A 27,991-nucleotide genomic window follows, 5' to 3' on the forward strand; every position below is an offset into this window, starting at 1 on the left:
TTGCTTGATTTTGGCCCTCATTCTTTCAAAGATCAATGAAATGTGATCCATCTTAGCTTTCAGAAACAAAATTAAACCAGTAACCTGCTCATGATCTTAAAAGGAGAGAGTACTTTAAATACTAATTCTACCACCTTGTAGCTCACAACTGGTCTGCCTGCATATCATAGAGTATAGCAAAGGGTACAAAAGCAAGACACGATACAAAAGTAACAATCCGTATGCTGTAAACCTTTCATAAATCTGCCATAACTTCCAAGTGGCCAGAGCATGTGGCTTATAATGTGTGATCACATCCAGATATGTTTCTGATCAAAGAATTTTCCACTGGACTATCAAATCTGAAGGTTGGAAGAAAACAAAAAAAGCTGGATATACAAACTAAATAGCCCAGCTTTCATTAGCACAAACACTTTATCTGTTTAACATCTGGAATTTGTTGAGGCAGCATTTCATGAAGCATCCTTTACCCAATATATTCAGGAATATAAGTAGACACTTACTAGAAGAGTACAGGCACAACTCAAATAATTATGGTCTATCAAATGATGCTACTTATTTTGATACTTAAAGTTTTTTAAATCTGCGGGAATAGATCTGTTTTTGCTGCACTAACATAATTCCCTGATACACAGGCTCCTTGAATGTTAAAGCTTCAGAGAAAACAGAGCATTGTTGTCAGGGAAAATAATAAGAAAGAAAGAGGAAAAATATTTTGGGGGATAGCAGCAGTTCATTACTGTCATAACTCTAAAAAATCCTGTAAAGCAAAGTCAGCAAGCTAGTATTGCATTCTGATAGGAACATGGACAAATTTCTAGTGAAGCAATATAATCATACCTGTGTAATTCCAGCTGCTTTTATTTTTGGCTGGCAGCTTTCTACTGCCATCTAAGTTAGACTGCAACTGTCTGCTTACTGCTAAAGTATATTCATAGTATCTATAAGAGAAAACTGAATTCAAATGTTAGCTATTGCATTGCTCACAACCCTTCTAGTTAAATTCTGATTCTGCAATGGGATCACTGTTAGTGTTTTCTGGAAGATGTACTCATTTGGTCTTACCTGAAATCAATTATTTCCATGGATTCTTCAGGGGTATTCAAAAATGCTTTAAGTTCTTGTCCTTTTTTTACCTGGATTCCTCCATCCAGGCTGGTTGATGTCTTAATGCCAGTTACCCAGGCCAAGCCAGCTTTTCCCAGAATCCCCACAGTTCCCATTTGGGTAGAAATCTGGATAAATGCACTGCCGAAGGATGCCAAAAAAAACAAATGAACAACAAACCACAGTTTCCTTTGAAAAATACCGTTTTTGTTGCCAAGATCATTATCTAAAAGGACAGGCTTCTTCTTCCCTGTAACAAGTATCTCCTTTTTGATGCCACATGCTTTTTACTGTTAACTTTAAAATTAGAGTGGATGTTCTGTCTTATTAAGCAATTGAAAATATTCCAAACATATGAACATACAGTTTTCGTCTGAGGCAAGCTGAAATAGTAGCTGGACACTAATTTGCATTTTACCAGCAGGTCTTGAGAGAAAGCAAAATGACTGGACTCAGTTATCTAGGGTAAAAAGTTCCCTGTATACAATATAGCAAAGGTAAAGGAAACAAGTCAAAAACAACTTTCTGTGCCTAGGACAGAGTCAGGTAAGAATGTACATGGCAGCATATATTTCCAGTGACACCAGTTAAACATCAAACTAATAGTTCTGTTTTCAAATGTTTGCAAAATATCTTTAAAATCTTGCAAAACTAATGTGATATGTACCAACATTCAGGAATAAGTCAGCATGCAGTTTTATTGAATAGTCTCAGAAGAAGGATGAAATACTTGGGTTTACCACATTTTATTACTAGTGGAAGGATTTTGTAGACTTGCTAGAGATCTACATCCAGCATGCACAAAAAATCCAGGACAAAAAACAAAACAAACAAACAAACAAAAAACAGCACAAAGAAAAAATATTTGTACCAACATCTGTTTTCAGGCAGCTGCTTTGGAAGAACTGTTGAATAATGGATGGATTATGTGAAAATGCAAGACAAATACCAGAAGTGTACAACTTGGATTCAGATTAGAACTTCTCTCCTGAGTTAATAGGGTGGCAGGAAAAACAGAGAGAAGGAATATTTTTGGTTTAATTATTCTAATGGAAAAGTCTCATACAATTAAAAAGTACATAAACTATGCCCTATACTACAGTCCCCTTGGCTAGGGACAGACATTACACATAAACCAGTTTAAGTGATCAGAAACTGGTTTCAACCTGTAACAGAACAGAAGTTCAGTGCATAAAACCCAGTTTGAGATGAACCTGGCTGAATGTATTATCAGACTTAACTGATTGAGCTCAAACCGGTTTATGCTATGTCTGTCCCAGACTCCTTCCTAGTTTAACTTAAACCAGAGTCCCCCAGCATCCCAGCATGCTTGCTGGGCTGGGCTCTCTGCTCCAGTCCCCTAGAGCTGGCCCCACCCCTCAACTCCAGTGGGTCAAACATTGCCACGGACTGCACGGAGTAAGTGGTGGTGCCGGGGCTTGGAGGGGGTCATCACCACCCAAACTTCCCTAGCACTGCCACCACTTGTCTCCTGGCCCAAGTCATTGCAGGCATGTGCCAGCATTTCCTCAGTCCTGACAGAATGTCTGTGCAGTTGGCAAACTGATTCAATCTAGACAGGTTAGACTAACCTGCAAAGATTGAATCAATTCAGGCTCAGTCTTTTTGAATTTCCATCCTTAGCCCTTGAGACTGGAGACTCCATTCTCCAACACCATTTAGAGCAGGGGTGGGCCAGATGCAGCCAACAGAAGAACTCTGTCCAGCCCACAAATAGGTCCCTTGGTCCCGTCTGGCCCAGGCACCATATGGCCTGTGGCGTGTCCCGCTACCCCCAGGTGCACAGAAGAGCTGGGGCACTTCTGCGGCTGAACTCCATTTTCTGGCAGCCATGGTGGTGGCAGCTCCTTCCAGCTGTTGCCACCACTACCAGCCCTGGCCCCATAGAGCCCAGCTGGGACTTGTGCCTGCAAGGTCTGTGCCCCAGGCTGAAGACACTGCCCTGGCCCACCCTACATAGGGTGTCACGGTCCCTGCAGTGCCACTCCAAACCCACCCAGCCATGATGAGCAGTGGTGGTGGTAGCTGAGCAGAAGCTGCTGGGGGCAGGGAAAAAGTAGGACCTGGCCACTTTCCCTCGCTGATGCCAGGCCCTTCTCACTGCGGCTACCCGGAGCCGATGCCAGGGCTGCCCTGTGGCTCCACTCCACAGAGAATGAACAGCCTTATAAAATCCAAAGGAAAGTTATCTACAACAGAAAAAACAACTCATGTGATCACCCACCTGCAAGCCTGTAGGAAGTGCCTTATAGATATTCTAGCTAGGATGACTAAAGAACATGGTTGACAAAGAGGCAGCAAGACAGGTTTTAAAATCAAACAGTCAGGAAAGAGAATATAGCAACATATAGCACAACAGTGATCATGGAAGGAAATCACCAAGGATTTCCTAATTGATCAACTCTGCTGCTCCATATGGAATTTGTACCTAAAACATCCCCATGTTTCCTTGCTGTCAGAAATGTGGGGAAGTAAGAAACATATGTAACAATGTACCTGAATTAAACAGATCTGGTCTCTGTTAACCAAAGCATACCTTGGCTTGATATATCCATTAATGAAAAAATTTGATCGGTGCTTGAAATCCACATCCCCTTTGATTTTTACATTGATTGCTGCAGAGGCATTTAAAACCAACTGAACTGGAAAACCTGAAATTGCTGGGAAGAGCAGTTCTTCAGTGGCCAAACTCAGTCTTTTATTAAACTGGATCTCTTGACCCTATGGTAAATAAAACAACATAGAATTGCTACCAGGAAGTCAGCCTACAATAATTTTTCCAGATTTAGGCTTGGGATGAAACCATTCAGTGTAGATTTTCCAGAACATTCCCTTTCCTTGACAGGGCTTTTTCACCGAGCTGAATTTGGAAGTGGAAAAACAAGCCCATCTCTAGAAAAGGCACCAATACAGCTAGACCACATCCTATGTGAGTTTAAAAACTATGTGTTATTTTGCTCTGAAATATGAACTATTTCATACCAGGAGACCAAGATAAAAATAATTAAGACTAGGACAAATTCTGTTCATAGCCCTGTTTGCTGCTATTCAAAGCATAACGTGTCCTACCTAGTTTAAATCATATATATTTCCTAAGTCCTAGGGTTTCTGAAAAATGCTCTGTCGGTTTGATATAAAAGAATAATAGGCTGTGATCCTCATAGCTCAAAGCACCCACTTTCAAATGGTAAAGTAGTCACTTTTACCTTTAGAAGCTTGACAGCTAGTTCCGCCAGGTTCAGGGAATAATGCTTCACTTTCTTTCTTATATCTTCACAGTCCAAAAAGCTGAGTTCATTTCCAAAGATCTTTATGCTTAGTTCACATTTCAACTCCTTCTTTCGTCCCAGCCGATCAGTGAACTGACATGGAGCGATACAAAGATGCTTAGAAGGAGGAGATATTTATACCAAATACCTTTTAAACCCACATCAAACACATTTGCAGTACAGTTCATATTATTAATCAGAGGCATATGGAGGTAGGAAGATTGCATCTTATCCCTCCATAAAGGTTCTAAGCCTCCATCACACCCTGGTTAGCAGGCATGCAGCATCCTGTATGGCATCACATTGGCTCCAACTCACATACTGACCATCTGCTTCCAGCCAGGAGCAAGTTTCATTCGTTTCCAACTGAAAATGACTAAAATAATGGAGGAACAGGACTCCTCTCCTAAAACACTGAGGCTTACTGAATCAGCTACAAACAATGCTATGGGGAGCTGGAAAATTTGGGACAACACAGCCCCCAAACCCTGCTGGAATTTTTTTTTTTTTTTTTTTAATTATTTCCACTGTGAATAAAGCTCACATTCTATGGTAGCACTATTTGCCACTCCAACTTGCTAGTCTTTGCTTATTGCCATATCAATTTCAGCATACTCCTGTCCCCAAAACATAGCCATTTCCCCCAGATAAATGTACTAAGAAAATGCTCAGTGTCAATCTACTTGGGGAATATGGTTCCTTACTGCTATGAAAATCTGTTTGATGTTTCTCCTCAACACTCTGAAGATGTTCATGTATAGTACAGTATTTCTAATAGAACTGATTAAACTGATTTGTTTAACATTGTTTCTCCTGTGTTTTGTCAAAATTTGAAATTTTTCAACAACTTTTCAATGTCCTGAAATTTTTGTGAATTACTTTTTTGGGAATGGGAGGTTGTTTATTTCTTTGTTTTAAGATTTTTTTTAACCTTTTGCTTCCTTTACCTTGTGTTTGCTGTAGGTTCTTACAGATTTCAATTTGTAATCCATGGGAGTGAAAAGAAAGGCCTCTGTCATGCAAACATTCACATGCACTAATCTTAAATCTTAATGTATAAATCTTAAACATGTGGCAGTCACTGTCAATTTTAGTAGCACTAGTTCATACTGAAAATTAAGCACTTGAATAAAAGAATGTTTGACCTAAGTCTGTATTAAATAAAACACAGTCAATATGATAATAAAAAACAATGACTTTACCGCTATATCCACACCAAGCCTCCCGATAGGTGTTAAGTTTCTTAATGAACACTGCCTGCTATAGACTATGATGCAGATTAACATATAGCCATATTCTGTGCTGTCTATCAAGGTGTTATACCACACCTGTTTTAAGAACTCATTCTAAATCACTTCCCTTTGGAAAGGGGAACTTGAAATAAAACTGTACATCAGCGCTTTCAGCCAGTCTTCCAACCTACTGGCCAATTTTGCCTGGAAGACAACTTGCTGCAAATGTCTTCAGTTCATTGGTCAGTGAAGAAAAGAGATGCCACTGTAGCTCAGAGAGCATACACAACCACAGGCATAATGAAAAGCACCAGGGCACGTCTCATAAGCTCAATATTAAGGGCCTGCTCATGTCCTAACTGAAGTCAGTGGACAAAAAAGGCATTTATACATGTGCTCCAAGAGGGGCGGGGGTGTGCTTTTAATTAGAGTGGCTCTGCGAAAGTGCCTGGAGCGTCACATGTATCAGTGCCCCTGCACTGAAAAATGGTGATGGGGCACTTTAAAGCTCCCTGAAAGAGCTTCAGTTAAAGCGCCCCTGCCACCATTTTTCAGCATGGGGATGCTCATGCATGTGACACTGGAGTCAGCTGGAGTGCAGTAATTACCATGCTTCAGCAGACTTGATTAATCGAGTCTGCTCCAACACGCTGTAATTACAGTGCATCTGAGCAGCCTCTATGCATATGTATAGGCACCCAAAGAAATCAGTAAGAACAAGATCATGACTCATATCATGGAAGGAAGCCCAGAGTACAGACAGCTTGTATTCTTTTTCATCATCTTCTCCTTGTGTCTTGTCTGAAATTGTTAATGACAAGTATTTAGCAGAATCTGCAAATTTGTTAAAATCTGACAGGACCACAACATGAACGCTTCTGCTATTGCTGTTATGTATAATGTAACAGAGTATAGGGTGTGCTCTGCTACTTCTAGGGGTGTGGGCAGAAGCAAGGCAGCCTGCAGCTGGCTATTCTTCCAAACAGACATAATTACCTGGTTAGAAACAGGGCCCAGCTGTTCACTATAAGAGCAGGACCCTGAGCAGCAAAGCCAGCAATCTGCTGCTAGCTACTAAGAGAACACTGCGTAGCCAAAGCTGCTGCTCATGACATCTTGGAGGTAAGGGCAGGAGCTATAGGGACGGCTGGAGGCTCTTGGTCCTGGGGTATGATCTAAAACTACGCTCTGCTGGGGAGGATGAGGTGTGGTCGGACTGCCAGTGGCAGGGCAGCCTGCAGAAAATGCCACACCTGGGGGCTCCCCAGTGAAGGATGAGTATGGGAAGCCAGAAATCCTCAGCCCCTGCTGCCTTGCAGGTGACCCTGTGGAGGGGAAAGGCTAGGGGAGCACACCCTGAAGAACAAAGCAAGGGCCCAGGCTCACTGTAAGACCTGAGGCAGGGTCCTGGCCAGGTAAAGGGGCCAGAGACAGCACCCAGACTTACTGCAAGATCTGAGGCTGCATTAAGGAGCCAAGTGTGTGGCTTCAGGGGGGTGGGGCCCTGAGCCTGTGGGGAGCTATACGTGAAGCTCTTGGGGTGAAGGGATAAGGGGATTGTAGCCCAATGTAGGGCAGGGAATGGAGCTTGGAGCCCTGAACTGAGAGGAGGCTCACAGCCCTGAATGGGTAGGGGCTGGGAGCCCTGAGTAATGGACTGAGGGAGAGTCCAGTGTTAGGGCACAGTGACTGCAAGCTCCAGTGGGGAGTGAGAATCCCATGTGAGGTTCTGGAGCTTGGGTCACAGTGTGAGGCACTAGGGGAATATGGATGTCATCTGCAAGACATGGGACATGGTACAGGGGAGTTTGGAGCCATGTATATGGGCCTTTGGCATCAGGGCAGGTAAATGCCCTTCCTGCCTAATTGACATCTTTCAATCACTGTCATTAAGGTGTGGCAGGTGAGCTAGGTGGGTGGTTTTCCCAGAGACAAGTGAGCGGGCAAGGATCTGACCGGCCCTGGGACACCCACTTGTTACATATGTCTGCTTCAGAATCAAAGCTCTGATTCATATAGTCTTCCAAAAAAGATTGAGGGCCTGATTCTCTATTTCCTTGCACCTTGCGTGGTTATTAATACCTGTGCAGAGCATACGTTAACCACTGCCTAATAGTAAAATTCTATACCATTTTTGCATAAGAATCAGCATCTGCACAAAGTGCTCAGCAGTGCTTGATTAGGCAAAAAAACAACTCTAGACTGGCATGACTTTTAGTAGGTGATGCAGAATCACTTACCTTTTTCACTAATTCACTCATCTTATTATACTTTCCACCTGGGCAACTCTGCTTTGCTTTACTTAACTTGGATTTTCCAGCCTTAGTCACAAGACGTTCTCCAGCACTGTATTTCTTTGAAGTCAGTCTCTTCTGCTTGGCTGTTCTAGCTATTTCCACAGGAATTTCTGATTTGGGGTTTCTTTCGTCAGTAGTTGAAAACAAGTATTCACTGAAAGAAGTAGATTGTTGGCCAAATATCGTCTGTATGAGATCTTCTGCATTCTCTAACCGTACACCAAGCTGGGGAAACACATGCTGCATTTAAAACACTACAAAGAGATGGCTACAAATATGCACATTCTTAGGAAATAGAAATTTAACTGACAACCTGGATCTAAAGTCACAAAACTTAGTACTCAGGCTCTAATAGGAACAAAGAATTAGCCATGCAAGGTCAGAGTGTGGTCCATCAAATTCAAGTCTCACTTGGGTAGTATCCAATGTTAGACACTTTTCAGTATTAACTCCCATGATACAACTACCTTACTATATCAGGCAGTATACTGAAGAAATATTCCTTTTTCAATATGATAGTAATCCATTGAAAGCATGGACTGTGAATACTGGCTACTTCCAATTTAGTAAGTGACAACTAGTAGCCCTGATTATAAAATGATGCATCCTTTATTCTGTGCTATAGATAAATTTCAAGTTTGTTTCCAGTTGCCAACTTAACTTGAAATCTGAAAATTCACCTGAGTTGTTTCCTTCATATGCATCTTCATTGGCACTAAATATTCTACAAACCTAACATACAACTCAAACTCCAGTAACTGAGGATACAATTTAAAGACAATATGTTGCTTAAGCATCACCCCTTTGTAATAAATCCATCACAAGATGTCAGCGTGGACTTAACGCTGGGACTTCAGCAACAAAAGCACAGTGTTCTTCCCCTTAAATTAAAAGACTAATTATGCTGGAGTCTAATCTGCTTCCACTATAGTTGTGGAAAGATTTCTATTGACTTTAATGGGAGCTGGATGGGCCTTAGAGACTCATCTAATGAGCCAGGTACATAAGAGGACCAGGGTTTATTTAGGTTGAATGTCACATTAATACAGGGGAAATGGTTATAAATTTCAGTACAAAATCAGCCTGTAGAATAAAAGATTTTTTTCCTATCCCTGCATGAAGGGCCAGAAGGATAAAATATTCAATAACCTCAAGAAAAAAGCAAAGCTTGATTAAGAAATTGGTACTTAGAAGTAGAAATGGTTTATCTCTGTTTCAATACTCCAGGCTTCCCCTGAATGGGAGGAAAACCAGACTTACCTCTAGAAGATTTATAGCCCGCCCCATAATGTATATGGTCAAGTTTGTCATTATGGATTGTGGAATAAAAGATGCAGGAGAAAAAACTAGAGATGCCTCCATATTGGCACCTGCAGCTCCTGCAATACAAATATCAGCTATCAGGCCATTTGGAGAGCAAATTTTCTCATTTACTTCTCACGTATAATCATTCTTTGGAATGTTGCTGTTCTGTCCTTTACAAAGGAGAACATTCAGTCAATAAGGGCATCCCTTGCTGAGGTTTTCCTACAGTAAAAGATGAATGGATAGTGCCAGATGCAAAACTTCTGGATAACATAAAGGAAGAGCACTTACAATGCATGGCTTAGGTCCCAGAGGACTCAATCTATTGGAGCTTCTCTAAGCACACCTAACTCGCATCAACAGTACTGAATTCAGCTCACAAATAAAGAGTAAGGGGCAGTGGTGTCACTAACACTATCTTTTCCCTAATATCCTAGCACACGGGTTGATACTTGGGAGAGCCCTAGGGGGTACGCGCGGGCAGGCAGGGATGGAGCACTGCCACCCACCACCCCACACCTCCGCCTCCCAGGAGCGGGGCCAGGGAGAGGGGAGAGAGGGCGAGGGCAGCAATTCTGTGTCCAGCTGCCTCCCCCCCACCTTTGCTCCATGTCCGGCCACCAGGGATACACTTACTAAAAAAGGTCAAAAACCCTTGTCCTAGCAATTAAAACAAATCAGCCAGAACAGAAACCTGGGTTCCTTCTCTCTCTTGCTTACTTCCTTGGACTGTTCACGTATTTTACATTGGGCAGTCATTGGTTAAAAATAGAAAATACCATATTTATTCAAATCTAAGTTGACCCTGAATTTAAAAAGACCCCCCAATAACAAGAGTCTATACATGGAAAATTAATAAATATGTTATAATTTTACATGTATAGATTCTAATTATTGGAGGGTCATCATAGTTTCATAGTTTCATAGTAGCTAGAGTCGGAAGGGACCTAGGTAGATCATCTAGTCCGACCCCCTGCCTTGGCAGGAAAGAGCACCGGGGTCAGATGACCCCGGCAAGGTGCTCATCTAACTTCCTTTTAAAAATCCCCAGGCTAGGAGCCTGCACCACTTCCCCTGGAAGCCGGTTCCAGGCCCTAGCCGCCCTGACTGTGAAGTAGCGCCTCCTAATATCTAATCTAAACCTACCCTCCGCCAGCTTGTGACCGTTATTCCTGGTCACTCCTGGCAGCGCACGAGGGAACAGGGACTCCCCCAATACCTGCTGATCCCCCCTGACCAGTTTGTAGCAGGCCACAAGGTCCCCCCTTAACCTTCTCTTGTGGAGGCTAAACAGGTTCAGGTCCCGTAGCCTCTCCTCATAAGGCCTGCCCTGCTGACTCCTGATCATACGAGTGGCCCTCCTCTGAACTCTTTCCATATTGTCCACGTCCCTCTTGAAGTGTGGCGCCCAGAACTGGACGCAGTACTCCAGCTGCGGCCTGACCAGTGCCGCATAGAGGGGGAGGATCACCTCCCTGGACCTGCTCGAGATGCATCTGTGGATGCATGACAGGGTACGGTTGGCCTTCTTGACTGCCTCCCCACACTGCCGGCCCATGTTCATCGTGGAGTCAATGACGACTCCAAGATCCTTTTCCGTCTCCGTGCTGACAAGAGGGGAGTTCCCCAACCTGTAAGTGTGGTGCCGGTTCTTCCTCCCCATGTGCAACACCTTGCACTTATCAGTGTTAAACCCCATCCTATTCTCATCTGCCCACCGTTGCAACCTGTCAAGGTCAGCTTGTATCCTAGTGCACCCTTCATCCCCCCACATCTTAGTGTCATCAGCAAACTTGAACAGGGTGCTTTCTACCCCGTCATCCAAGTCACTGATGAAGATGTTGAACAGTGCAGGCCCGAGGACCGAGCCCTGCGGAACCCCACTGCCCACGTCCTTCCAGGTCAAGAAGAACCCATCCACTACCACCCTCTGGGTGCGGCCCTCCAACCAGTTGGCGACCCATTTGACCGTGTGGGCATCGACACCACAGTCTCCCAGCTTTTTGATGAGGACAGGGTGAGAGACAGTGTCGAAAGCCTTCCGGAAGTCCAGAAAGACTACATCCACAGCAACCCCTGCGTCTAATGATTTGGTGACCTGATCGTAAAAGGCCACCAGGTTGGTCTGACAAGACCTGCCACTGATGAACCCATGTTGGTTGCCCCTGAGCATGCATTCCCCCGCAAGGCCCTCCTGGATGTGTGCCAGGATAATTTTTTCAAAGAGCTTACCTGGGATTGAGGTAAGACTAACTGGCCTGTAATTTCCCGGGTCCTCTTTTTTTCCCTTTTTGAAGATAGGGACCACATTGGCCCTCTTCCAGTCCTCCGGCACCTCACCAGAGCACCACGAGTGCTCATAGAGCCGCGCCAGGGGTCCCGCAATGACCTCGGCCAGTTCCTGTAGAACCCTAGGGTGAAGATCGTCCGGACCAGCGGACTTGAACACGTCCAGCCTCTCCAGAAGTACCCTAACTAACTCCTCACTAACCCCTGGCCCAGGCGTGTCTCTCCCGGGGCCCGAGGGGGGCCCAGCAGGGAGGTGGCTGGACTGGTCCCTACTTAGGAAGACAGAGGCAAAGAAATCGTTAAATATGTTAGCTTTGTCATCTGGCGTGATGACTAAGTTGCCCATCGTGTCCTGCAGGGGCCCCACATTACCCGGGACCCTCTTTTTACCCCCTATGTATTTGAAGAAGGACTTCTTATTGTCCTTAATCCGGGAAGCTAGTCCTATCTCCATCTCTGCCTTGGCCCTCCTGACTGCCCCCCTACATCCTCGGGCGACTGTAACATAGTCCTTCTTGGTGATGACCCCATCTCTCCATTGGGTGTATGCCTCCCTTTTAGCAAGGAGACATTCCCGGATGCTCTTAGTGAGCCATGGGGGTTTATGTGCCCTCCTGCTCCCTTTGACCCTTGTTGGGATTACCTCCCTTTGGGCATGGAGGATCGTCTCCTTAAGGAGCAACCACTCCCCTTCGACATCTGATTCCCTTCCCCTCTGGGTCCTCAGCGCTTCCCCAACGATCCTCCTTAGCTTGTTGAAGTCAGCCCTCCTAAAGTCTAGGGCTGTTGCCTTGCTGCAGCCCTTTGCCACCTTACGCTGGATGGTGAATTCCAGCAAGCGATGATCACTGTCTCCCAGGTGGCCCATCACCCGCAGCCCCCTCACCAGGTCATCACCCGTGGCCAGCACCAGGTCCAACAAGGCGTCTCTCCTGGTGGGGCTGTGCACCTCCTGGGTTAGATGGAGGTCCTGCACTCTGGCTAAGAACCGACGTGAGCGATCAGACTTGGCTGACTGCTCCTCCCAGCAGATGTCTGGGAAGTTCAGGTCCCCCATGATGACCACATCCTTAGCCCTCACTGCCTCTGTGAGCTGACCTAAGAATTCCTGGTCGAGCTCTTCTCCCTGGTTGGGAGGTCTATAGTAGACTCCCACCGTTAAGTCTCTCTCCCCTGGACTGCCTTTTACTCTAACCCAGAGCACCTCAGAGTGCCCCCCCTCTACCCCTTGCTAATTAACGAGGAAGTATATTCCTCCTTGATGTAGAGTGCTACTCCTCCACCTTTCCTTCCTATCCTGTCCCTCCTGTATAGCCTATAGCCCTTGACACTCACCGCCCAGTCATGCGATGAGTCCCACCACGTTTCTGTGATCCCTACTATGTCAGGGCTGGTGACAGCTAGGAGGAGGGCGAGTTCCTCCTGCTTCTTCCCCATACTTCGAGCATTCGTGTAGAGGCATTTGAGGCCTCCAACGGTTGTGCCCACTGACCCCCTAGTCTCAGCAATGCCCTGTCCCCCATCACTTACCTGTTATCATCTTTAAGTCATTTCTCCCACCACCGCAGGGGAGCACACAGTGAGGAGGCAGGAAATATAGGGAGGTCAAGCAGGTTTCCCCTTACTTGTGCCCATCTCCCTGTCACCTCTGCCCCCTGCCTGCCCCTGCTTCAGCCTTGGGGGCCCCCCTCCTCCCCACACACACCCCTGCCAAGCCTCTGCTCTTCCCCTTCCCCCCAGCATATGCTCCATGCTGGCAGGTACCATCCCCTTTTTAGTCTGGATCACTGAGCATGGCACCAGGCCAGTCTTATAGCAGCTGTGTGGGCTGTACACCGTTGCTATGGGCTAGTCAGCAGCTGTGCTCAGTGTCCCAGGCTGCAGCATGCATGGAGCCTGCTAGCATGGAGACAAGGTAAGTGGAGGAAGGAGAGGGGCATGCTGAGGAGCAGAGGTTGTAGGGGGGAGATAGTGGGTGCAGAGGCAATGGGAGGAGAGGAGAAGGCAGGCAGCTGCTGTGGTTATAGCCCTGACCTCAGGTAGGACTGGAACCTAAGCCAAAGCAGCTGGATATTCCCCCCTTTCCCACGCCTCATGCAATTTAATATAAGAGACTCCACACACACACACACACACACACACACACGTTAAAATGGGCAAAAACACTCATCTTAGAATCAAGGAAATAAGGTAACACTGGCAGCAGGGACCAGAACACTATCCATAACTTGGCTGCAATGGCTGTCCACCAAAGTGATTGTTAAATCAAAAGAATTTGCGGCAGGCACGAAAATTAAGTTCATTGGGCTAATTTCTTTTCACATACTTTTATGGCACACTGTAGAGTTTGGGGGACTTCCTCCTGATCTATATCAACATAAGTAAGAGAGAATCATGGTCCTGATTCTGATACATTTTGGGGTTCTATTAATTCACAATTGAAAATATTCTATGAAAAAAGGAAGAGGTGAAAGAATAGAAAAGCCACAAGGATTTAACCCACAGGCCTGCTGCATAGCATCCAATTCTATAGCTCAACACAGGAACACAGAATGACAGGAAAGCAGAGCTGGAAGGGATCTCACAAGGTTATCTAGTCAAGCCTCCTGCACAAGGCAGGATGATCCCCACCTAACCATCCCAGCCAAGTCTAACCTGCTTTTGAAAATTTCCAAGAATGGAGCTTATACAACTTATCTAGATAACCTGTTCCAATACCAGACCATCTGCATATTCAGAAAGTTCTTCCTAATCTCCAGTCTAAATTTCCCCTGCTGCAGCTTGAGGCTGCTGTTCCTAGTTCTGTTCCCAAAAGTCACAAGAAAAGCCCATCTTCATCCTCTTTATAATCACCCTTCAGGTATTTGAAGACTTATGAGCTCTCTCTGCCCATCACCCCCCAGTCTACTCGTCTCCAAGCTAAAACAACCCTAATTCTTTCAGCCTTTCCTCATAAGTCTCATCTCCCAGGTCTCTGATCATTTTTGTTGTCCTGCATTGGACTCTTCCCAAAATGTACGTGTCCTTCTTGAAGTGCGAGGCCCAAAACAGATGGTGTTACCGGTGCTGAACACAGCAGAAGAATCACTTCTCTTGATCTGCAAGTGACACTCCTGTTAATACAACCTAGGATTCTGTTGGCTTTTTTTGCAAGAAGAGCACACATACCTGAATGGAAAGTGACATCTGAATATGAGGAATATTTCCACATTTCCCAATCAAACTCTTTGCTAAGAATGTCATCAGGAATGGAGTCACGGAGGTATTCTTTCAGGGGGTCATCTGTCTCCAGGAGTTGAGAGAGGTGACTCCAAACAAAAGAACCCACTGAAACAAAGAGAAATTTCTGTAAATCACAGAGAAGAAAGAATCGTCTGGGCCAGATTTTTCACTTTACACCTGTGTAAATCAAAATCACTCTCCTGGCTGAGTGGAATTAATTCCAACTTTATACACTTCTATGTAACTGAGATCAAAATCTAGCTCACTAGTTAATCTCATCAGTGGCAAAGTTATTTAAAACTCAGTCCTAGAGCATCCTAGAATATCACAGAAAGGACAGATTTTATCTGCAGTTACCCTGTTGACAGTTATAAATTTACCAATTGGTCTAATTAAGTAAATAGCTTTTAAAGTTAATCAACCTCATTATTTGCAGTATGCAAGGGATTTTCTGAACTAAGTGCATCTGGCATGCTGACCAGTTATAGGAGTCTGGCCCTAATGATATATTGTGGATTTCTATTAGTACAACAGAGCAGATTCTCTGTTAATTCACAGTGAAGATTGTCCATTATGTAATACCACATATACAAATTTACATTTAAAGAACAAAGTCAAGTATTCAGAAGGTCAGAATGCAGCCTTAATTTAGCTTCTTCATGTTGTGTGAGTGTTTTTCTTCACAGCTTTCCCCATCACAGGATAGGAAGCTAATAGCATGGTCCAGAACAGAGCCTAGCTGCCCTACATCCCAGTCCAGTTCCCCTCACTTTCTTTTAATCTTTTAATTTAACTTTCAACATTTCCTTAAAAAAAAAAAAGAAAGAAATTATTTCATGTAGAAACATACTGATGGTCATCAGAAGAACTGATCATAAGGTCATCTTGCACCCTATGCCTAACTTTGACATGTAGTCTAGTGGTTACAAACACCATAGACAAGAGATTCGGTACAGTTATTCTGAAAGGCAAATCCAGCTGCCGATGCTGCACTGTTTCCCATACCCTGTGTAGAGAGTATTCTCATTTCCCAGCTGTGCAGACACACTTGAGAGGAAACTGGCAAGAAAAGCCTTTGTCACATGGTAAATAAAGTACTTCACTACTGAGACTGTAACTGTTTTTGAAACTCCCAGCCACTGTGCATTAACTGTAAATAAGACAACCTGAGTTGTAGTATCTAAAACAATTGTATTCTTCATAAAAGGGTTTGGTTTTCTAGTACCTTGTTCAGAATCAAATACATGAAAAAACTCCAACATAAGCTTTAGAAGTATAGTTGGTAGCCGTGTTGACCTGAGACAAGAAGACTGTGGTGGCGGGGGCCACCCTCAGGGACCAGAAGCACCAGGGACAGACCCCGGCACTCCCGGTGGAGGACTCAGGGGTCCTGGCCCTCCTCAAAACCCACCGGAGAGGCAGGACAGGAACAGGAAGAAGCTGCATGAGCTGGTGTTGTGCCACCTTTTCAAGTGGCTGTCAATCAAGCTGGGCAGCAGCTGGCTGATGACGGCAGCTGCGACCACCACTGCAGGAGCTTTAAAAACCTCGGCAGAAGCCAGGTGCAAGGGTGGCGGGGAGACACAAGAGGCAAGACTTGACTTTTAAAAGACACTCTCATGGACCCAGAGGGAGACAGCCTTCCATTTTCAGCTTCCTCTGTGCAAAAATGAAATTTATTTCCTACTTATAAGGACTTTTTACCATCTGGTACCATCTACACTTTTCCCAGAGCCTGATGAAGGGACTTTGATCCTGAAAGCTTGCAGAAAAGGACAATTTTCTTGCAATTTCCCAGTTGGTCTAATAAAAGGTATCATTTTCAAGCCAAGAGTTCTAGGTTTTTTGTATGTCTAACATAAGCTTTGGGTATGTTATCTCCTGTATCTGTTTACATTCTGCAAGTACAGTGGTTCAGGACAAAAGTGGCACACTACACAGGCTTTTAAGACTACTGAGCTTGATCACTGCTGCAGACAAACAATAGTTTTGGACTCCTGCTTGTAGAAGTAAGCCCTGATTTTATTTTCTCCACATCACATTAACGAGAAGAGGATCGCAAAACATATTCATTCTCAACAGACTTGAAATCACTGGGCTTTATAACCATTAATTGATGACTGCTGAAACCATTCTGAGCAAACCCCCTTCACAGCCAGCCCTGAATTTGTTTAAGTACTCGTGTGTGGCAAAAGCAGCTGCACAGATTTTTCGCTTTTATGCAACCCTAATTCTTATTCCTTTCATACTAACTGAACTTGCTTCTTCTCTGGACAATTCACCACACAATCGGTGTTTGAAACCTAGTGTGGTGCCTAGTGTTTCTGCTCAGGTTTAGCATTTAGTTCAGCATCTCATGGCAGCAATCTGGCTCAGATCAGAGAGTAATCAATCAGGCTAGGGACAGAAGTTACACATCAGCCAGTTTAAGTGATCAGAAACTGGTTTAAAACTGTAACAAAACAGATGTTCAGTGCACATAAACCAGTTTCAAAATGGCTGAAACGGGTTTAAGATAAACCTGGTTGAATGCAGTATCAGACTTAACTGATCTGTGTCAAACCAGTTTATGAAACTTCTCTCCCAGACCCCTTCCTGCCTCAAATTAAATCACAGTCTCCCAGCATCCCAGCATGCTCTGCAGCCCTGGGCTGGGCTGTACTGCCTACTCCACAGAGTAGGGCTGACCCCACCCCTCCATTTCCTACCTGGGGCAGTGAGGGCTGGCTGACAAAGGGGTGGGGGACAAGCCCGATTGGAGATGCAGGCCAGTCAAAACGGGGAGGACTGCCCCTCCCTCGGCAAACCCCAGGTGGGGTCTGGGACCAGGAAGGGGGGTTGAACACCCCTTCCCCTGCTCAAACTTACTGCTGGCTACAACTGTGGATTACAAATCCCATAGGCACCTAGAAGGGAGGGGAAGTGATAAGCAACCCTGCAAAGTCCTGCTGCTATAATTCTGGACTGAAAATCCCAGAGACCTAGTGTTTCATGCAGCCCTAGTGTCACTGTTTTGACAAAATGAAATGGCACAGCAGTTTTGAATCCAGACAAAATTTGAAACGAAACGCTGTTCTGTCAAAACCTCAAAGCGCAAGTGGAAATGGAATGACGCTGTTTCGCACAGCCCTATTTTTGACTGTCTGTACCTAGCCCCAAAGAGTTACTCAAGTAAGCAGGATGAAATAAAGCAAACAAGTAATAATACTTGTCTGAGCTCTACTATTTTTCCAGATATATTTATACATGTTTTAAACAGCTGCTACACTGTTACCTAGGTACAATATATTTCAGCATATTATAAGTCCATAAGAAAGATAGAAGTTTTTTAGATCCTTTCTAAACCACCTTATTCTCTTAACTGTATTTTTCACTTATAGACTTATTAATGATTTGCTGTTCCTGTTGCTTATCACTACCTCTGTCGTTTCCACACTGTTCTCCAGTGGTCTGAGGAGTTGCTCCTGTCACAATGATACCTCGGCAAGTCTTGCTGACAGTTCCAGAAAAATAAAAAACCTCTTAAGGTTTCCACAAGCTTTTTGATCAACTAATGAAAAAAAAGAATCAATGCATCTCTCTCTGGATTTTCCAGACATGCTTTGTCTCTGCTGTTTAGTTTTGGCCTCCTTTGCATTTATTTCCCACTGTATGTTGTATTCTATTGCATCTGTAATGTTTGGGGGTAGTTCAGCTTACAGCAAAGGCAAAGTGACAAGGAGAGAAGCGCAGTGGAAGCTGTAGTCAGTAAAAGGTGAATCACTAATAACAAAAGTGCACTCTGCACTAAATAGACACATATAAGTCAGGGAAACAAGGAACATTTTAAAGAAATACTTGGAAAAATATTTTTCCAATCCTCATTTCTTACCATGTTATTTTTAGAAATGTAGAAAATGTTCATTTTTCTGGTACTTTTCTCTTTCTCCATTCCAGAAACTATGCAATTAGCCATTTGGTATTCAGAATGTAATAATACCTAGCAGGGCTCCATGTTTATCCCTAATTTTCCTTGATATTATAAATGGGTGTCTATTACAAAAAGTGAAAAAAACTGGGGAAACCCTCTCTTGCTTTTATTTCATTTTTCACTGAACTATCCTTTTTTTTTTTTTTTAAAGGAAAAAAGCCAATTATAATTGCTTTAAAGTATGTAAGGTGGACCTGAGATGGGCTGCTGCTGCTTGCAGCTTAAGATTCCTACTAAAGTCAAAATCTTTAAAAGAGCCAGAAATTAAAATATTAAAAGTACTTGTCTGCTGACCTTGGCTAGATGTCTCTCGCTGAAAAGTCTGTTGTACTTGGCGAAATAGCTCTTTACTCGGACATTTCATTGCTATATAATATGAAGCAATTCTTATTTCCACATCATCATCAGCGGCTTGATACAGCTGGACTAATACGGTGCGCTAAAAGGGGAAAAATCATCAGAAACAGGCTAAAGGACCCAAGTACCCAAACATAGCTCACATGGACTGATTTTAAGGTAAAAGTTTCACTAGTACTGGACCAAATCCAAAGTTCCACATAAAGAGTCTGGTCCTGCTAACAGTTGTGCGTAAGCAGGTTTTCTTCATGTGAGCAGATGCTCTTCCCTTCAAAAGCCCTTTGGTGCCATGACTCCCATCCAGCCCCTTTCCCCTCAGAACTCCTTCCAAATGTTTCCTCCTACCCCCCTAAGACCCTGACCAAGGGACAGGCAGGGGCAGGGCTTTAACTACCCCCCGCCCCACACCATGCCCATAGCTGGTCTCCGCTGCCCTCCATTCTCAACATATAGAAACAAACAGCTGGGTCAGGAAAGGACTCGCTTCAGCTTTTTGTAGTGCCCCCATCCGGAGAGACCAATTGCTCTGGTTCCACCTATTCCCAGCTTTATGCTGCCCTGATTACACCGCTGGCTCAGCATCCCAGACTACATCACCTACTGCAAGAAATAACCCAGGAAAGGAGTTACCGATTCCCTCTGCCTCATCTTTGCAATTCCCTCCTGCCTCTGAGCTTTGCATCACAGCCAGCATGCAGCTGTACTTGCCTTCAACCCTGTCCCTCCCTTCCCCATCTTGACTGATTTGTTGTGGGTTTGAATCCACAGGGAGTAAAGCAACCCAGTACAGGGTCCTAGGTTGTGGTACACCTTTATTGGACATGCTGGAAGTGAGCAGAGAAATGTTACCAGGATAACTGTATAAGAAAGGATACCTTGATTAGCAGAAGATCAAATGTTAACACCTATGAAGGAAAGAGTTTAACAGAAATCAGCTAAATAATAATGAGCCACGAAGTCAATTGACTCCCTCAGCTCATGTGAACAGCAATGCAGCTGCTCCTGCTAGACAGTTTCTTTTAAAATCTGAGTGGAGCAGCAATCAAAAAGTGGGATGCAACTGGACAACTAAACCCCTCCTCAATCCACCTGTGCTCCCACCTAGACAGTTGGTTCAATAAAAAGATATTGCAAAAAAACCACTTGTCTATACCATGAAACTGCATTCAACATTTCACTCAATTTCAATGGCAGCTAGTAACAATGACAGGATCATGTCTGTCACTTACATGCCAGCTTACATGGTAAATACATCGACTCATAAAATTAGCAGAAAATGCATTATCTTTCTGGGTATAACTCAGCATGCAAGTCTTCTCAAGTGTTACAGAAAATGTCGTCTTTCTCTGTAGAAAACATGCTTTAGGCAAGCTTTGCTTCAGTAAAACATGCTGGATATAGTTTTTTAGACTTTTATACCAAGTGCTGTGCTAACAACTATATTTAGCTCTTTCCTCCAGCTAGCTAAGAAAAGGAATGTCCTAGATGTAACCCTTATTTTGCCTACTGCATCAAACTTCCAGTACTGAGACTTACCATTTCACAAGTGGAGACGGAGGCGTGGAATGTTAAAAAACACAGAAACAGAAACAAAAAACTGCCCTAAGGTCTTCAGCAAAAACATGCAAGCCACACAACTCAAGTTACTGCTTTAGAAAGCCAGCAACAGGTACCAAAACAAGCCAACTGGGATGCCACAGTTGTCCAAACACAAGCCAAGACATAGTACCTCATAATCTATAATGCAGTATTTATAGTTCGTTTACCTGTACCTTTTTGCCTATGAAAAAAATGACATTTGTCAAAAAAAATCCTCCAAATAGCTCTTCCGCTTCTCTAAGAAGCGCATGGTATTTTCCAGAAAGAGTTCTGCTGGGAGATACTTTTAAACTCAGTTTCCAGCCATTTGTTTAGTCCGTAATTTATAGCATGCAGTCTACAATCCAATATAACAATAATAAACCATCAGCCACTGACAGTGTCAGTCACTTACGTTGGCAGCGCAGGGAATGCGTCTGAAGGCCTGTATGGCTGCTAGTCGGATTTCGGTAGGGTGGCTTTTCTGGAATGCACATGAACTCAGGACAGGAGTAAGAGATGTGGCTGCCAGACCTGCATTTCCAATTGCTTTTAATACTAATTGCGTCTGAAAATACAAAAGCAAGGCAGGATGGGAAACTGGAGCTGGAACTCTTGCAAACGTATCCAGTCATCTGTACACAATGTTTTATTATGGCCACATTATCATGCCTTGCTTCAAAATTCTCTGCCTAAAACAGACTTCTGCTCATTGTTGCAATTTATTGCAGCATGAGACATTCCCAATGAACAGAAAATATGATCTGATCATAAGACTGAACCACAAACCAAATTCACCTGTAGACAGGATGCGAAGAGTATTATATTAGATACTTTAGAACAGCTGAATTTTCCTTGCAAAATTTCAGAACAGAAATTACTGGTAGCACCCTTGATCCAGGCTAGCAGTTTGGATCAAAAAAGGTGATTGAAGACCATCTGCCTATCAACCAGAGAATTAGACCTGGTCACAAACTAAAGTTTTGTCGGCATAGTTATATCTAGTAGCATGGTGAAAAAAACAAAAAACTATCCCAGCAAAAATGCTATTGTAGAAGCAGTTATACTACCAACATAGCCCTTTTTGCCAGAGTTACTTATTTCGTGCGGAAAACTGGTGCCAATAAAACCACTTTTTTGCCAGTGTAAACCGTGTCTTCAGTATACCAACTACATGGATGCATATACCAGCAAATCCTTTTTAGTTGAGACAAGGCTGTACATGCATAGAAAATTTGTTTCCCTGTGTCACAAAATGGCACTTAAGTGAAATTGGGCTTGGAACAGTAAAACTACAAAGACATAAAAATATAGTTCATATGCATTTCAGCATGACAGCAGATCGGGTATAGCATAAACTATTTCAAGTACTTTAAAACCATATCTTATTTTGATTGGGGTAAAAAATGTAGTGGGAAATTCTGGATTTCTGGATACAAATATTTCATAGATTTTCATAGACATTAGGGCTGGAAGGGACCTCAGAAGATCATCGAGTCCGGCCCCCCACCCAAAGGGCAGGAAGTCAGCTGGGGTCATAGGATCCCAGCAAGGTAAGCATCCATTTTACTATTGAAGGTGTTCAATGTAGGTGCTTGAACCACCTCCGCTGGCAGACTGTTCCAGACCTTGGGGGCTCGGACAGTAAAGAAATTCTTCCTTATGTCCAGCCTGAAATGGTCTTGTAGTAGTTTGTGACCGTTCAACCTCGTCATCCCCTGGGGCGCTCTGGTGAACAAACAGTCCCCCAGGTACTGGTGGTCACCCCTGATAAACTTAAAGGTGGCCATCAGATCACCCTGGAGAGCCTGTGCTTTTCCAGGCTAAAAAGCCCCATAGCTCTCAGCCTGTCATCAGGTCTGTTTTCGTGACCTCTGACCACGTGCATGGCCCTCCTCTGCATCCTCTCAAGCTTCTCCACATCCTTTTTGAATTGTGGGGCCCACACTGGACGCAGTACTCCAGCTGCGGCCTCACCAAGGCCAAGTACAGTGAGAGGATGACATCCTGGGATTTGCTTGAGAAGCATCTATGAATGCAAGCCAGCGTTTTGGTCACTTTACTAGCTGCAGCATCGCATTGAAGGTTTATGTTCATCTTGTAGTCAATGATGACCCCCAAGTCTCTTTCTTGGATGATTAAAAAGTCATTTGCCAACAGATGCCATACAATTACCACAGCTGTTTCCTATATCAAATATTAGGGAAACCAGCAACTTTGCAAAAATCCGACAGCATGGACAATGGTTGGAACCAGATAACTGTTGGAAAATGACCGCCTTTTAATAGCACTACTGTGCCTAAACTCCATATATCAACAGATTCAAGTTCTGGTAGGTCAACTGATCTTTTTGTGGTTCTTAGATAAGCTGCATCATACAAAGCCTGATTTTTCTCCTGTACCAGCGTCAGTCAGGAGTAACTGAAACCAACCAAGATTAAATGCAATAGAAGCCAGTGTAAATGAATAACCCTGAGGCCCCATTTGCTGTCAGATGTTTCTGATAAGATCTCAGCCAGGAGATTCTTTCCACTGTATTTGGATGTTAATTGTTCCATGGCAATTTTAGTAGAATTCTTCTAGAGCCACAATCCTCTTCCTCCTACCCCTTTCAGCATGGAGCTGACCAACTTCTGGTTGCTGCCAGGATTGTGAATGTAAACACATAGGTTAGGGACAGACATTCAAAATGCCTGAGGCTGAATTGATTCAATCTTTGCAGGTTAGGTTAACCTGGCTAGGCTAAATCAGCTTTGTAACTGCACAGACATCCCAGAAATGCAGGCACGTGCCTGTGGTGGCTCAGGCTAGAACCTGGGGGGGCACTAGAGCAGCCCTCCCTTCCTTCCACAGTACTGAGCTGAGGGAGCCATGGCCAGGCCCTAGCAGGATACTCTGATTAGCACAGCAAAGATTTGGTGGGGTTTATCACCCCATTAAGAAAACAACAGAGGGACATTACCAGCTACCTGTTGATTCTGCATAGATGGTAGCCAGCATGTTGTCTGCTAACTAATACACAGACACCTCCTCAGCAAGGCAGAGGGGAGGAGGGAATTCCTGCTTAGCAGAGAGTGGTGAGGGGGAGAGGGGAAGCAGCCTGCAGTCTCTGGAGCTGCAGCCAGGAAGCGGAGAGCCCCATCCAACCCAGAGAGCACGCCAGGATACTGGGGGAGTCTGATTTATCTTAAACCAGCAAGGGGTCTAGGACAGATATTACTTAAAACTGGTTTGAGCCAAATCAGTTAAGTCTGATACTACATTCAACCAGGTTTATCTCAAACCAGTTTCAGCCATTTTCAAACTGGTTTATGTGCACTGAACATCTGTTCTGTTACAGGTTTAAACCAGTTTGTGTGTAATGTCTGTCCCCAGCCATGGTTACCAGCAACCACACTTTTTTCTGCCCCCTGAAATCACTGCCCAGGGCAGCTGCCCCTATTATTCCCTCCCCGTTATGCCACTGCAGCCCCTGAAAGGCCATGAAAGTGAGCATTTGAACATCTTTATCTCCCTCAGAATTCAATAAAGATGAGGGATGCTCAGCTCTCTAAAAGATTAAGCCATTTGTATTTAGGTGCCTAGCTTAGTATGTAGACTCTTAATGATATGTAGGGGTGCGGTGCCTGTAGATGTGCGGAGAGACTGTACAGCGCATCATGCTAATTAGGATGGCTCTATCAGCCTATACTTTGTGTATCAGTGTCCATGTGCTTCAAAATGGCAGTGGGGGCACTTTAACTAAAGCTGGTTCATCAAGGTTTAGTTAAAGCACCCCCACCACCTTTCTGAAGCACAGGGACCCTGATACACGAGACACTGTGAGTGCTTTAATTAGAGTGGCTCTTGGAGACACTCTAATTAAAAGATCCTGCCCCCTACCCGCCGCATTCCCAGAGCATGTGTAAAAATGTTAGCTGTCCAACATCCATTGATTTCAATGGACATAATTTTGGAGATCTGTGCCAAGGGGCCTACATTGAACAGTGAGTGTGTGAAACCTTTGGCTACATTCTGCAGAGTTTTGGGATTTCACAGGACTGTAAATATCAAATTATTATGTATTTTCATGTAAAGCTCATGCATGGAATACCAAGGGGAAAACTCCTTTGTTATGTGAATGGCTTTTTGAAAGAAAACTAGGCTTGCTGAGAAATACATGTTGAACAAATTAAGAGAAATCTGGCTTACTATCAGGAAACAGTTTCTAATGGGGAGAGCTATTAGACTATGGAATAGTGCCTCAAGGGAAATGGTAGAAGAGCTATTGCCTGAATCATTTAAAAACGAGGCTAGATGCAGCATCAGAAAATACACAATTGGGAACAATTTTGCCCAGGCCAGGAGACAGGACTAGATAACCTCATACAGCAGACCTTTTCCACCTGTATTACCATTTTCCTTCTATAATCATATGACCCACAGGGAAGTCAAAGAAGTTCAGGAATGGAATTTTTATCTCAAAAGTTCACTTGAAATTCCCATTAAATAAAACTGTTTTATGAATTATTCTTTCACTAAGTAATGTATGCAGAAGTGAGAGTGAACAGACTGCTCAAATCATACAAAAAAAATAAAGTGTGCAAATGCTTTGCACATTGGGACCTTAAATAAATACCAGGAAGCACAAAACACATGATATTTTACATGTTTTTGGTGCTCCTGTTATACTTTGTAGCACTACCATGGTTGTCCGAGTTTTAAGTAGAAGAAAGAGGAAGCTAATTTAAGTGAAAGGAGAACGGGTAGGAAGATAGGTCCAAAAGAACAGAAAACAGTTCAAAAGGAAGAATCTAGGAATATGCACTAATTCATTCCCAGAGCAACAGAAAGCTCAAACAGGAAGCAACCAGAACAATACAATTTCCCTTCTGCAGTAGATCCACCAAGTGTCATGCCCAGCAACTCCAGCTATGCTGTGGTTGCCCAGAGTGAATCAGTATGTGAATCAGTAACATCACAGGTGGTGGTATAGCAACTTCTTTCTGTCCACCAAGGCTTTTTTTGCCCACCTCATCCCACATACTAAAGAACATATCTGAATTTATAGAGAGAGAAACACTTACGAACTTATAGACATTTGTGTCATTACTGCATTGTATTTCATTTTTATCATACAAGTACTTAATATTATTGTATCACAAGACAGTAGAACAAAAGAGTGGCCATTTGAAACTGGAAGCTGCTCTGTGGAGTTATTCCACAAATATCTAATGGCAGATACCTGGCTGAGGTCTTCCAATTCTTCCAAGCTGCAGTTTCTTCCCAGGTATCCCTCCAGAATCCTTATTACCATCTGCACTGCAGGTACCAGGTTACAGGCACTGCTACTCGAACAGAAGTTATGCACCATAGCTGTTATTCCTAGGAAGGTAGTCTGGCTTGCTCCTGGTGATTGTAGCAAAGGCTGTAAACCAACAAAAGGACACACTGCTCAAGAAATGTAGCTCTCTTGTTAGTACTCTTAACACTTTATGGCATTTATGTGTTCAAAGAGATTTGTAAGCATTAACAACTTCATAGTTTTCAGAAGCAACCTAAGATTAGCAGTAAATTGAAACAACCCCCATTTTCTAATATTTTTTTCTTTGAAAGGCTTAATAAAAATATCCCAGGGCAATTCAGATCACAGCCCCAGAAGGGGGTTGTCCAATAGGAAATTCTTCCAGCCACACATGTACAAATGGCAGAACTAGGAGCAATGGTGCAGCAAGGGAAGTTTAGGTTAGATATTAGGAAGAATTCTCTCACTAGGAAGGTAGTAAACCACTAGATCAGGTTACCCAGAGAGGTGGTGGAAGCTCCATCCTTGGAGGTTTTCAAGACCTGGCTAAACAAAGCTTTGGCTGGGATGATCTAGTTGGGGATGGTCCTGCTTTGAGGAAGGGGTTGGGCTAGATGACCTCCTGAGGCCCCTTTCAACCCTAATTTTCTATGATTCTATGAAATGAGGACTGAACTGGCCTTAATATTACCGATTTGCAATCCAAGGAAAGACTTGAGGCTTCCCTCCAAAGTGAAATGTACTCCAAGACAATCCTCTTAGTTAGACACTGCTGCATTTTTATCACAAATAGGACTGGGATCTCCAAGTTAATATCAAGATACAACATATAGAAACCACTGTTGTACTCTAGCTGTAGCTAGTGTGGACATTAATACAAGTGGCTATTCTAAAGTACTCTCAACAGGGAAGTGTTTTAAATAAAGGCCCCCCATTGTAGTATAATTTTGATCAGATATAACTATTGTGGTGCACACATTAAATATAAACATTTATTGAGGTGGAAGGGAGCAATATTATAATAAAAAGTGACACTTTATTACCCGTGAATGGAACATTAATACCAAGAGTTAATAAATGATTAGTCATAGAATCATAGAAAAATAAGCCTGGGAGATTGTTCAGGAGATTTAGTTCAAACCCCTCTCAAGGCAGGGTCATCCCTTTCTAAACTATTATCTAAGTACCCAACCATTTACTCCAATGGGCCAATAAGTTATTTATAATCATGGATATCACCTTCCACTGATATACTTATAGCTATATATAATCCATGCCTCTCATGCATTTGGCATGCTTACAAGTGCTATAAAACATTTATGAGTCACTTATATGCCATTTATAAGCAAGCCCTTAAAATACGGGGTTGACCCACATGCTGTATATAAAGCCGAGTCTTGAAAACCATTACTCACATAAAGTTAGCCTTTTAAGTTCAGATAGGACCTGCAGTCTATGAAGTTTGTGGCTGCTATAGCTACAATAGGCTGAAATGCTGGATTTCTGTTTTATGGGAAATGTCAAGATTTCAAAATTAAAGTTTTACTTGGAATAAAAAAAAGATAAATATTTGGAGATTTCCCATTTAACAGAATTTCTGGGGGAAAATCATTTTGGAAGATTTTGATATTTAATTTTTGGAACTGGATTATTTCCATTTTCATTATTTTTATATTTTACATTATTTTGGTAGCTGGGATATATAATACAGGCAACCCCTGCTTAGCACTCTTAATTGGTTCCTGAAAAACTGAATATTAAGTGAAACCAAGTGTTAAGCAAAACCAGCTTTCACAAGCCACCAAAAATCACCAGAATCAGGGCTGTCAGGATTAGCATCAGTTTCAGTGCCAGCTGTATCATGCCCGTGAGTATTATAACAAAACGCGCTGAGCGCTAAGTGGAATCGGCTATCAATGCAAAACAAGCATTGTAGTTAAATAGCGATAAGCGAAACAGCACTAAGCCAGGGTTGCCTGTATACAAATATGATTTGTGTGACATTCAAGTATGTTAATTCTCCTGGAAAACAATGGGAGTTCACAATTCTATACAGGATA

General features: G+C 43.4%; 1 protein-coding gene across 5 annotated transcripts in view; it reads right to left on the reverse strand.

Annotated features, from left to right (window-relative positions):
- Nucleotides 1-27,991, reverse strand: part of APOLTP (apolipoprotein lipid transfer particle homolog) — a 180,907-nt gene that overhangs the window by 103,969 nt on the left and 48,947 nt on the right. For all 5 annotated transcript variants that reach the window (XR_016438623.1, XM_090023138.1, XM_090023140.1 and 2 more), the window contains 9 exons: nucleotides 25,872-26,054; nucleotides 21,063-21,215; nucleotides 19,007-19,151; nucleotides 14,689-14,847; nucleotides 9,187-9,305; nucleotides 7,870-8,151; nucleotides 4,335-4,490; nucleotides 3,665-3,849; nucleotides 1,066-1,248 (listed from right to left, as the gene is read on the reverse strand). Coding sequence is in view for 4 of the 5 variants with exons in the window: in XM_090023138.1 (XP_089879264.1) it covers nucleotides 1,066-1,248; nucleotides 3,665-3,849; nucleotides 4,335-4,490; nucleotides 7,870-8,151; nucleotides 9,187-9,305; nucleotides 14,689-14,847; nucleotides 19,007-19,151; nucleotides 21,063-21,215; nucleotides 25,872-26,054 (1,565 nt within the window). In the remaining variant the exon portion in view is untranslated. The remainder of the gene's footprint in view (nucleotides 1-1,065; nucleotides 1,249-3,664; nucleotides 3,850-4,334; nucleotides 4,491-7,869; nucleotides 8,152-9,186; nucleotides 9,306-14,688; nucleotides 14,848-19,006; nucleotides 19,152-21,062; nucleotides 21,216-25,871; nucleotides 26,055-27,991) is intronic.

The sequence above is a fragment of the Crocodylus siamensis genome, chromosome 12 (assembly GCF_052110815.1).
Source record: "Crocodylus siamensis isolate JL-2025a chromosome 12, ASM5211081v1, whole genome shotgun sequence".
Lineage (NCBI taxonomy): Eukaryota > Metazoa > Chordata > Crocodylia > Crocodylidae > Crocodylus > Crocodylus siamensis.